Source organism: Lepisma saccharinum, chromosome 7 (genome assembly GCF_977018435.1).
Source record: "Lepisma saccharinum chromosome 7, izLepSacc3.1, whole genome shotgun sequence".
Taxonomy (NCBI): Eukaryota; Metazoa; Arthropoda; class Insecta; order Zygentoma; family Lepismatidae; genus Lepisma; species Lepisma saccharinum.
In genome coordinates, this window is record NC_139235.1 from 68,251,938 (window position 1) to 68,264,519 (window position 12,582).

A 12,582-nucleotide genomic window follows, 5' to 3' on the forward strand; every position below is an offset into this window, starting at 1 on the left:
CCAGCCAATCAGATATTTGCAACCAAATATTACTAACCAATCATTTCATTAAACCAGTGTTCTTCCACACCTAAAAATCATTCTATGTACTTATTAAATTTTGATACATGGCAATTTATGAAAAGAAAGAGAGCATCTTCAGACAAAATAGTAGCTGAACATATGGACAGAAATTCACTATTTTTTTTACATGGAAATACAACAAGAATGCCAAAAATGTATAGAGATAAACAATCATCAAATACACATTGCGACATACTTCATTTGTTTTAGTTCACTATGCACTAAATTGTTTTTTAAAATGTACTTCTTTGGTCACCGTTCTCTGTATACACATTGTTGCTTGAAAATGGATTCAACCTTGCTAAAGGGGGGGAGGGGGGAATCTTGCATGAAAAGTTGCATTAAATATCTTTCTTTTGAACACTCGTCATTCTGAGCAAACAATTGAGGACTAAAAGTGGTTAACATTGTAAGTGCCAAAAGCGAAAGTGTTGGGAAATCGCATCGTTCAGCACATCAGCCCGTACGAACGTTTACACTAGTGCCATTTTACACGCCCTTTGAACTACTTAGAGGGCTACCAGCCACTTTTCAAGTTTACCACATTATACAGCATGGAACATTTCACAGTTTAACGTGGAAAACGGTGTATGAATTCTTGTGGCACTTACAGCATTTACCAATTTTAGTCTTCAATTATCATTTAAGTGAGCCATCATAAAACAAATTTTGTATTAATATTGCTAAGTTTTGCATGAAAGTAACACATCCAGCCACATAAACGTAACTTAAACTAAGGACTGCTGCACTTAAAAAAAATGACTGTATTGCATTCATTATACACAAATGACATTATTCTGCACAAAATTAAACAGTGGTTTAAAACTTCTGCTTTTAATATTTACAATATATGTTAAAAAAAGTATTTGTTGGGAAACCAACTGCATCTTTGTGCAATATTATTCTCATTATTAGTACATATATTCATTCAAGTGTAGATTCAGAAATAAAAGTTATTGTGTAAAATTCCTTATACACATGCCATCCCTTTAAGAATAACAAAAACTATTAAAAAAGAGGGAGGGAGTAACGTCAGCAAACTGACATTTACAACAGTCATGAGTTAAGCCGGACACTGGAAATTGCATTTATTCCAGGATTAAAAAAAATTAAAATTATAACAGACAGGATTCAATTTTTAATTGGCTAAAATCCAACACATCTGTGCATATTATACAATAAAGAAAAAGGTGGGGAGTCATTAAATGTTCTGTCTCATTCTAAATTCATTGTTCTTACAGTTATGTATATGAGTATTACATATAGTGAGCCATTTCTTCCTCTGTTCATCAACTGACTGACAAGTTTTACTGTACAACAAAGCACAGAAAGAACTACACTGCATTCACTGTATGAGGCATTATGATATGCACAGTAAGGCTTTAAAAAAATGGAAATGGGGGAAATCACACCACATATAAGGTTTTAAGATAGATTACTGTACTGTTTTTTGCTACTATAATTTGAAACTGGCACATAAAAATGACTATGTCATTTCGTTCAGATATATATTTATATATATAAAGGTTTGTACAATCTTGCCATTAGAAGTTTTAAATGGTGTCAGAAGACCTGAAATATGTTTTACAGCTTCCTGGCTAGAAAAAGCAATGTAGTTCATTATACTGTACAACACCTAAATCACATCGTATTGCATCCTTATTATCAGTGTGTAACTGCTTCAACCTCAGTGTTGCACGTTTCTGCATACGACAGAAAACACTGTGGGGAAAAGATTACATGGTACAAAAGCAAAAAGAGAACGCCATCTGAACATACAGGTTCTCTTGCACTGGCAATGGAGACGATAGGTTGGCATCACATCCAATCGGTTGACGAAACTTGCAGAAATCTAACAAAACCTGACTAGGTATCAGACGGTGGTACCGTACGAACTGAACAACACTCTGGAACCGTCAGTGTCCAAGGTTACATCTTCGGGTGATGCTAGATCGACCCTCACTGACCCAGAGTTCCGTCTGTGAGACACTCCCCACTCCCCTCTCTGCCAATGCTCTCCGGTTTCATCCGTGTCGCGAGATTGGCCATCACCCCTACTTGAAACTGAAGTCTGTGATAAGGAGTCTAAGCTTCTCGTTGTCGACTCTTCAGGTGAAAGAACACTAGTACTGCAGTCCCCACCACCACGATACCTAGCCACACCGACCATCCCACTGAAATTAGGGTTATTGTGGTGAGAATCCTCGATGGCTTTCAGGATGTTCTGACACAAATCTGAGTCGAGTGGAATAGGGTCCTCATTGTCTCTGTTGTGGATCGTTACGGCGATGTGTGCAGGATGAGGGACAGGTAGCGGGATCAACAACTTCTCTGCATTGAAGGGCAAACTTTTTCGTTTCCATGGGTGCCACGAACGCCTGCAAGTAGAGAGGGATAGTTAACAAGAGACACTCTTCACGCTCATAAACAATCTGACAATTGCATTGTGCCACCTCCCTCCCCACCAAAAATTGCATGGCTTACCCAAACCTTCCAGGTATTTTTCCATATCACTATGTAACGTTTGAACAAGGAATGAGCTGATACTACTTTGATTCATTGATTTGCTTTATTTTACTTTGCTTTTCTGCCACTTTTGGCTAATCGCAAAGATGAGCATGAGTAATGATATGATAAAGCGACATTTATAAAGAACACCCATGCCCAGGGTGGGATTCGAATCTGGGACATCGTAGTGTTGTATGATAACCACTCTGCACAGAGGTCAGCTACACCACTTTGAACCAATGCTGATACTCTTACCCATTGATACCGATACTTGAAAACTGGAGCAATTAAAAAGTCGTTCAAAATACTGATTAACATTAATCAGCAAGTACTCCACTCCAATTGTAAGGATCAATTTACCAGAGTTTTGCTTTAAAATATTCAAAGAATTACTTACGTTAAAGTATTAAAATACGTAACGTCAAATACATTTTTTTACACAATACTGGTACAAAATACATTTATAAACTTTGACTTTTGCATAATTTCCAAAGCAATTAGAGCCTGCAAAAAAAGTTATGCGGCATATCATATCAATATCATTTCATTCAAAAGATTGTTACAATCCGGATGTCTGGTATCAGCTCAGCCCTAATATACATGAATTATCCACATAACCTGTTTTCGGAAAGTAGATATACTGTTTGTTTTTCTAAGGCATGACTAGTCACTCATGTGAATTACAATAAAGGTTTTTCACAGAACATTTGCCATTTAATATCAGACTGGTAAAATATTGGCCACTTGTATTAATAAATGTTATGCAGTTTACATGATATTTTGTTTTTAAATTGTTAAGAACACAATAAAAATATGACAAATTTGTGGCAGTAAGTCACAAGTTATGTATAGAAATATCAGGCAGGTAAGAAACTAAAAAATTATCCGCCGATAATTATAATTACCATTAGATGATAAATTAATATAATTTGTTCTTAATCACACACTAGGGATGGGTCAGCTTAATCAGTACTCTATCAGCATCGGCCAATATAGGCATATTGGTGATAATCTATAAATATCTTATAATGTAGTGCAATATTCTGCCATTTTGTCAATTTTTATGGATATAAACATATAATCTCCATTCCCTATTTCTCTTTTTTGAAGTAAATATCTCGTGAACAAAACAAGCAAAAATGTATTTGGCCATACTTTAACTCTTCAAAGGCTTCCTTCACGCCCAACAGGCATGCACCTTCTGGTAGCATTGTATTTTCCTTATTTATTATTACTATTATTCTTTTATTGTGGTTTTGTCACCACTTTTGGCTAATGAGAACGAAGAGGACACTCACAAACACATAAGGCCGGGCCTGGAAACTTTGGTGGTGAGACTGTGAGCCAACAACATGCTTGGGCACTGGATTGGCTTCCAGTAGTTGACATTCAGTCTAAATGATTGTTGTTGCATGCCTTTCTACAGAATGGAGTTCAATACATACCCTCGCTTTTCTGTTTTTCTAGCCGTGGCACCCGCTCGTGAGCGAGGGTTGAATGCTGTTACTTCCAGATATGGGGAATGGACCTGAATGTTTCCCCGTGGTGCATAGACAGGGCCCAGCAAATCGGGCCCACCTCCAAGCTCTGCACTCCTTACTAGTTCTGTATACCGAGATAGATCCACGTGATGAGGCTGGAAAATAAAACAAATTGTAAAAAAGTTGCTGCGGACAAAATAGCATGAGGTGCAGACAAAAGTTCCACCGGACCACTGGCCTACTATGAAGATGTAAACAAATGTAATTACTTGTACAACCTTGGCTGGAAAAACAAATTAGGTGCAGCAGCAAAATGTCAGTCTCCTTGTAATCAAGGGGTTCTGGATTTGATACCTGGTGGAGGCGCATTGCACAGTGGTTTGGATCCCACTTTAACCTTTAGACCGCCGAGCGGGATTTCGGAAGTAACCCCTCTCTGACCACTGCCTTTGCGTGCGATTTTTAAAATTTTTCACTTATTTCAGAAAAACGTTATATCTCTCAGAGTATTTGAGCAATCTACTTCGGCTAACTTTTGTTAGGAAGCAAAACTATCGGAGCATGCGACCGTACAGAAATCAAAATGCCAAAGCCAATAAGAGGTTTTTTCTTCAGGTTCGCCGAGGCCTTTTGACGCAAATTTTAAATCCATACACTTATTTGACAAAAAATGTTATAACTCGTAGACTATTTGAACAATCTACTTCGGGTAACTTTTGTTTTGCAGCTAAAATATCAGGGCATGCAACCGTGCAGAAATCAAAATGCCAAAGCCAATAAGAGGGGTTGGCTGGGCCGCGGCCCCCAACTTTCAATGAAAAAAATTATAAAAATGGGGAGCATGAAATGACTTTCATTTGGTTGAGAAAGGACCATTCTTTGAAAATAAGGCTAAAGTTTGCCTCCCCTTCCCAAAATAGCAGGGGAAGAGGGTGCAAACTCCCCATTTTTATGATTTTTTCATTGAAAGTTGGGGGCCATGGCCCACCCAACCCCTCTTATTGCTTTTGGCATTTTGATTTTTGCACGGTTGCATGCCCCGATGTTCTAGCTGCAAAACAAAAGTTACCCGAACTAGATTGGTCAAATAGTCTACGAGTTATAAATTTTTTTGTCAAATAAGTGTACGAATTTGAAATTCCGGCCAGCTTAAAAACATAACTTTGGAGTCAGGGGGTGGGGGGGGGGTCCTGGGTGGGGGGGGTTTCTTCCACATGACATTTCAAAGCATTGGCTGACAAAAGGTTAAATTCTGGGTCCAGTCTTGATTAGCCTATCTGTGCATAAAGTGAACTGAAAACAACAATTCAAACAATTTAGATTCAAACAAAATGTAGTTACATATCCACGTAATGGTGTATTTCATTCAATTAATTCAGTGACCAACACTGGAACTTGTAAGTACGAGGGTCGTTCAAGGAAAAAGTTTCCCTATGTTACAAAACATTTATTTCTTAAGTTGCAGACAAAAATCAAGTTGCACCAACTTGTAGTCACTTTTCAATATAATTTCCAATCCGGCACAAGCATTTGTCCCATCGTTGCACAAGTTTTTGAAAGCCATCTGCAAAAAATTCGGGGTCCAGGGAACAAAGAACACTTTTCACGGCTGTTTCCATTCCATCGATGTCCGTTTAAATTCTGGAGTGTAGTGATGAACGAAGCTCTATCCTGAGTCACAATACGGCAGAGAAAGTTGTTCCCTTCATTGTGGTACCGGGTCAGAGAATCCAGGCAACATGTCATACGCATCGTGAGATGTTCTGCAGTGAGTTGTCGTGGGACCCAACACGATGAAACCTTCACGTATCCCAATTTTTCGTGGATGATTTTGTGTGCAGTCCCGATGGAAATGTTCAAATCAGCGGCTGCTTCACGAACCTTGATTCGACGGTTGGCCAAAACCAGTGCATTCACTTTGTCAACCAATGTTGCGTCACTGACTACAGACGGGCCACCGGGCCGATCTTCATCGAATATGCTTGTTCATCCTTCAGAAAACAATTTGCACCACCTTCGCACCATTTGCACTGACATTACAGAGTCTCCATAAACAACAACCAGCTTCCTGTGGATGTCGATAGGAGCAAGACCATTTGCCCACTCATACAGGATCACAGAATGAATCTCTTCTTTACTCCACACTGCCAAAACACGTTGTTCTGCCATGACTCGCTACTCCTCATGGCCAGGGCACATTTCTCACTGCATGACTCATGCTAATCACGTGCCGTGCATGCGTGGTAGTCCGCACGAACATTGCACTGTGTGTAAATGTAGAGGACAGACGAAAGAACACATTGCTAATTTCATTTCATTTATCGGGCTCGTACTCGTACATTTCATGTGTATATTCATATCTTACTATGTCTAAAGTCCCATAACATGAATTGATTATTATGGTTAAAATTATAAAGCTTATAATTTTTATAATTTCAATTTGCTAATATTAGTAATTTCCTTCATTTAAGTATAACCTTGCAACCTACAGACTAGTGCAGACTAGTATCATCTATCTCCTATTAAATGAAACAAAAACAGCCACTACAAATGGTTCACAGCACAATGACGAGTTGTTGCAGTTGAAGTGTATTGATGAAAAAACATTTACAGAGGTACAATTTACTAAATTTTCATGCATTACTACAAATTCTTTTTGCACCATTTCGTGTTTTTTTTTTATGAAGCCACAAAACTTACCTCAAGTCGGAATTTTGTATCGGTGTCATCTAATGGTGTGAGGAAATCCAGGCTGAATATTTCTGTATACATGAGACCTGCAAGGCCTGCCCAATCGTTCACAGACAGCCCTTTGTTCTCCCAGAATTCATCTTCGTTCAGTGGCAGACGCTGCATTACATGCCCCGGATAGAACTTCTCGAGCATGTGGGCTGCTTGTTGAATAGCTAACTGCAATTGTAGAAGGAAATTACATCAGACACTTGTAACGGATTTCATGTAATTGATGTAAATTATACAGGAAAGTCTTTAAAAAAAATAGAGAATTAAGGAACACTTGAGACAATGGATACTATAAAAAAAATTAAAAGTGAAAAGTACTGGTTTTAGGGTTGAGCCAATACCACTTTGAACTAATAACCATAATTATGCCAATACTCTTACTGATTTCCACCAATAGCAATGCTTGAAAAACTGTAACAATTATATTTTTCAAATTTGATTTATTGATTGATTTGGTTTATTTTACTTTGCATCACTGACTCTTTTGGCTAATCGTGAAGATGAGGATGAAATTTATGAAGGGGCACATAAAGAACACCAATGCCCAGGCCAGGAATCAAACCCGGGACCTCTGGCATTGTAGTGTGGTGTGCTAATGTTTCAGCCACCAAGCCCGGCCCATTTTTCAAATTATTGATTAATATTAGTGTAAGTATTCCACTGCAGTTACATGCATCAATTTACCAAGAGCTTTGCTTTAAATTATTGAAGAATTACATCTGAATATTAAAATAGCTGTTATGTAATAACAAAATCCACTTTCGAGCAAAACTGGTATGTACAAAATAAATGGAAAATTCAAATTATGCATAACTTAATTAGACCCCTCAAAAGTGTCATGTGGACCAAAATGCCGGAAAAGTATTGGATGGAAATGGTAAATAAATTTCAATCAATGCTTTTCAATAACCGATACATCGGTATTGACTAAGCCCTATTCGGTTTCATCTCAAAGACTTTCTTCAGGGTTTCTAAGAGGTTAAAAGTAATTAAAAAGGTTGCTACCAAGCTTCCCTTTATCTACTTAATTTAGGCCTCCCGATGGAATCCAAACCAGTAAGTGTCTACACTAGGTATCAAACTTTGGAAACTTTGATTACAAGATGACAACATTACCACTTAAGAACATGTACTTCTAACTGAATCGTATTCCATTGGGTCATTCCATGTCAAATCAACAAATTAAAAAATATTTATGAACCTATAGGTTTCAGATATTTATGATTTCTCTTTATTCATTGTACCTATCAAGCGGACAAAAACTGCCAAAATTTCAAATATTTTGGGCTCATAGATTTTGAGTTATTGACTACTTTCAAAAAAGCAAAAATTCCAAAATTTGATGACATTTTGAAATCTTTAAAAATCTGTAGATTAAAAACTATTTCAAATTAAAGCTCATTAAAAGCAGAAGAGAATGACACCAATTTGAGCTATATACAGTCAAATAGTTTTTTTACCTTGAAATTTTGAAAGTCAATAACTCAAAAACTAAGGGCCCAAAAAATCATAAATTTGGTAGTTTTTGTCAACTTTACTGGTACCAACACTGTACCAAAAATAATCGATTTCAGAAATATCATTTGACATGGAATGACCCCCATTGTATAAAAGTAGACCAGCATGATTGGTCAACTAAGCTTGTTGAAACATACCTTCAGGTCCCTTGTGGTAAGTTTAATTTTGCTTCGGATCCCAACTCCGAGCCCAGTCTGCAAGTCCCTCCTCCTCCTCTCCAGCTTCTCATGAAGGGAGCTGATCAAATCTTGAGCTTCCTTCTCTAGCTGACGGTACGGACCATCTTTCACCAGCTGGGCCGAGAAGGGGTGGAAGCACGTCTCTACAAAATGACTGGAAAGAAAACAGTATTATCAGTAAAACAGAATACCCACGACCAGGCTGGGATTCGAACCTGGACCCCTGGCGTCATAGCATGCTGTGCTAATCACTCCACCATAGAGGTAGGCAAAACATACGGAACCTCGATTTTACATTTTTTAGGTGACAAAGTTGAAAAAAACTTAAAATGTGGGAAAATATATGATTGAGGAAAATTTTATAACATTTTGCTATGTTGGGACCATTAAGACTGAATGTATAATGCGGGAAAATGTAAAATCTGGGTTTCACTGCATACATGTCCACAATATTCTGCCCATATTAGAAAATTATGGCCTTCAATACTACAGAAATATTGAAATTCTAGAGGAGAGATTCTGAATTTTTGGTCTTTCAGACACGGTCGTCTAGTTGGTAGGGCATTTGACGGCCATGCAGAAGACCCAGGTTTGATTTCCAGGGTGGGTGATCTAAGGTTGGGATTTTTCCAGCCTTGTTCCCACATAAAGAAGCTCTCGGGCTCACCCAGCCTCAAATAAATGGGTACTTGGGGCAACCCTAGGGGGATAAAGGCAGCCAGAATGTGGGGCTCATCATCACCTCCAAAATGACCGAGATTGAAGAATGTGTGGGGCCCTATCCCCTAACCCCCTCCCCACATATGCCTCATGGCATGCTGCAAAGTGCACCTTACCCATTATTCACATTAATAGAAACAAATGCCTAATATATGCCACTCTTTATTTTTAGTGTCTGAATATCCTGGCTCTAGTAATCACGCAGATCAACCTGCAATAATCTTAGTTCGAGATAAGCAAATAACACATTTTTCAGATAATAATTTTACATGATGTTGATAGTGCTTATATGAAACGTTTTATATACATTATGGAAACAAACGAACATGAAAACTCACCTAAATTCTTTCTGAGGCTGAAGAATTGTTTGCTCCATTTCATGTTGATATGCTGCCAGTTCATCTAGTTCTAGTTTAGCTTCGAATGCTGCAAGTGCTTGTTCTGGCCTTATCTATGGGATACATGAAATACATATTTACAATCTTTGTTCTCAGCATGTTAGCTACAAGATTCAAGACTTATTTCCAGGCATGTATTTAGAATTATATTTCAGGAGGTGCCCAAACAAAATGTCTCACATGTAATAACAACAATAAAGTTTATAATAAATAAGTTAATAATTGATAATTTACTTCACTTTTCTGCCACTATTGGCTTACTGCGATGAGAATGAGTGACGGGTGATACTATGAAACTGATGAACACTCGCAAAGAACACCCATACTCAGACTAGAAACTCCTGATGAATAACAGCAAGGTATCAAGCTAGGTGCACATTAGGATTTAGGAGTTTGTTTAAAAAAGATAATTGATATCCAAGGTATGTTGATTCAAGTAAAAAAAACAAGAACTTTTGTTCATGGTTTCATGAATAAAGGTTTAAAGTCAATTATTTAACAGGATATGTAAAATTATTTTAATTTTGTAAACTCAGTCGGTAACGTGTCTGACTACCATGCTAAAGGTCCCGGGTTCGATCCCCGGCCGGTTCAAATCCGGGAACTTTTCTAACGTAGGAAGCGGCCCCGGCGCCCACACAGCATCGAATAACATGGGTACCTGGGGGAAACCCTGGGGGGTAAAGGCGGTCAGGGGCATGATGCTGATCACATCACCCCCACTCACGACGGGATCAAGAAAGTGTGGGGCGTTACCCCCACACCCCCTATACGCCTTCATGGCGTGGTGCTAAGCACAGGGGAGCACTTTACCTTTTTTACAATTAATACATACAAATTAGCTGATTTCTGCTAATTGGGGTTTTGGAATCTATTACTATAAGGGAACAAGATTTTGGAAATGACTAACTATGCTTCTAAGATCAAGCAGGAGTTGGAGGAAGGAAGTGACTATAGAACTTCTTTATTTCTTACACATAATTTCTTTTGCACAACTCATTTTCTCTAATATCATACAGTAACAATTTTTTAAAAAATAAATTTGTATGTATTTAACATAATTTTGGATAAAAGGAAGGAGGGCCACAAGGGATAAATAAAAAAAGGAAAGAGGAAACACTCACGAAACACTAGAAAAACTCAAACTTTCGCAATTTCAATTTTCGATTGGGGAAGTTCCCCAAGCAAACCCATTTCCAAACCCCCAACCATCTTTTACCACTCCCACTCAACCCTCCCCCTGCTGCCACCACTCACATTTTTTGACAAACCAAGCGAAAGAGCACAGTTTTTTTTACATAGTTCTAGATCTTCAATCCCGACCTGAACTGCTGCAGGTCCATTTTCGCCTTTCCTTCTAGAACATGATGTGGCTCGCGGTGCCGAAAATTTTAGTTTTTCAGTGTCTGGTGATTGTTTCCTCTTACTTTAGTGTCTATTAATTCAGCATAATTTTGTTATATTAGAAACATGATGACAATAATTTAATTCAACACTTTCTACATTACCTGGTAATAGTACTTGGAAGCCAATCCTGGGCCAGCCACTCGTCTCACAACAAAGCTATCACTTGCTGGGATTCGTCCTCGCTTCTTAATAACAAGATGGAAAATGGCAGTGTCCCAAACAAGGCGAAAAGCATACCGAAACACACCAACTAAAAACAAGTAGATAAAGAAGCATTAATATATAATGTACAAAAACACAAATATATATGACAACAACTGTGTTGCTCTTTATAAAAAATAAAAAGTTGAATTCGTTTTTGTGTTGAAATTAATATTTCTATGCACATTTTTCTTAATTTACATCCCTTTTCTGCCACTTTTTGGCTAATTTGCTGAAGAAAGCAGATGAATTGGATTAGCTGTGGTGATGGTCACACTATATGCATCTTCCAAACATGGTGCAGAGTTTTAACTCTGGCTTCCCCAGGGAGGAGGGGGCAGCCAGGCCCATCAGAGGAAAAATTGACGTAGTGGGCCTCTCAGCACCCTACTCCCTCCCCCTCCCTTGGGATGTGTGTTTCAACATAGTACTCATGAAAGTAAGAGTATACAGTTGGTTGGTAATTTATTTATTTATTTATTTATTATCCTGCGCACAACAGGCATCTGCCCTTTTACAGTGCACAGTAAATGTGCACTGTAATTTTGTAATTATTATAATTACTATATAACTGAATCTATATAAACATAACACACACTGATGCAACATTAATATGATTTTCTTGAGGTTTAGTGAATGTTAAAATAAGTGTGTGTCACTCAAGTGATAATCGGTTCTTATATTTTATCAATGATGATAATTTTTGTAATTCATATAATCATTATACAGGGAGGTTATTTCAGTCGTTCACCGCCAGCGTGACGGCCGTTCCGCGGACTCTTCATGCAACAGGTCCCGGCAAATTGCGTTCAGGAAGTCCGTAACAGAAACCGCTTGTTTTGTAATGTTTCCACTTTTCACAATTACAGTTACAATTACAATTGAAATAAGCACGTACCTTGTCGCACGGATGCAGGAAAAGGTGTCCTCCCAAATACAAATATTTCTGGCACCTTATTTCTGACATCTAATCTTAGATGTCATCGCTACTTTATTCTCAGTTGTCGCGACAGCGCCTGCAGCTTATCGGGGGTTGGGTGAGTTGTCAGCCGCGAGAGGGCGCTTCATACTGCACGTGTCGGCAGTGATGCCAACCGTAGGGACATGTCCCTACGCATAGGGACTTTTCACTAAATTTCGCCCGCGTAGGAACGTAGGGACAGATTTTGCCAAATGAGGGAAAACGTAGGTACTTTTTTCAATCTTGGTAAATTACATTTTATGAATTAGTTTATCTGGATACTTTAGCGAGGAGGAGAAAAAAGAACTAACTAACAGATCTCCATCAGAATTTTGGAACATGTTATCGGTTACCAAAAACTTTCAAGGCAAGTTCCTTTTTGAAAACATTTCCACTCTCGCGAA

At 38.2% G+C, this 12,582-nt stretch overlaps 1 protein-coding gene across 6 annotated transcripts in view; it reads right to left on the reverse strand.

The window, feature by feature from the left end:
* Positions 1–678: 678 nt before the first annotated feature.
* LOC145989899 (uncharacterized) overlaps positions 679–12,582 on the reverse strand; it is a 267,058-nt gene continuing 255,154 nt past the window's right edge. For all 6 annotated transcript variants that reach the window (XM_083125393.1, XM_083125392.1, XM_083125391.1 and 3 more), the window contains 6 exons: positions 11,118–11,266; positions 9,550–9,662; positions 8,450–8,645; positions 6,753–6,962; positions 4,017–4,207; positions 679–2,441 (listed from right to left, as the gene is read on the reverse strand). In XM_083125393.1, coding sequence (XP_082981519.1) covers positions 1,937–2,441; positions 4,017–4,207; positions 6,753–6,962; positions 8,450–8,645; positions 9,550–9,662; positions 11,118–11,266 — 1,364 coding nt within the window. In that variant the 3' untranslated portion in view covers positions 679–1,936. The remainder of the gene's footprint in view (positions 2,442–4,016; positions 4,208–6,752; positions 6,963–8,449; positions 8,646–9,549; positions 9,663–11,117; positions 11,267–12,582) is intronic.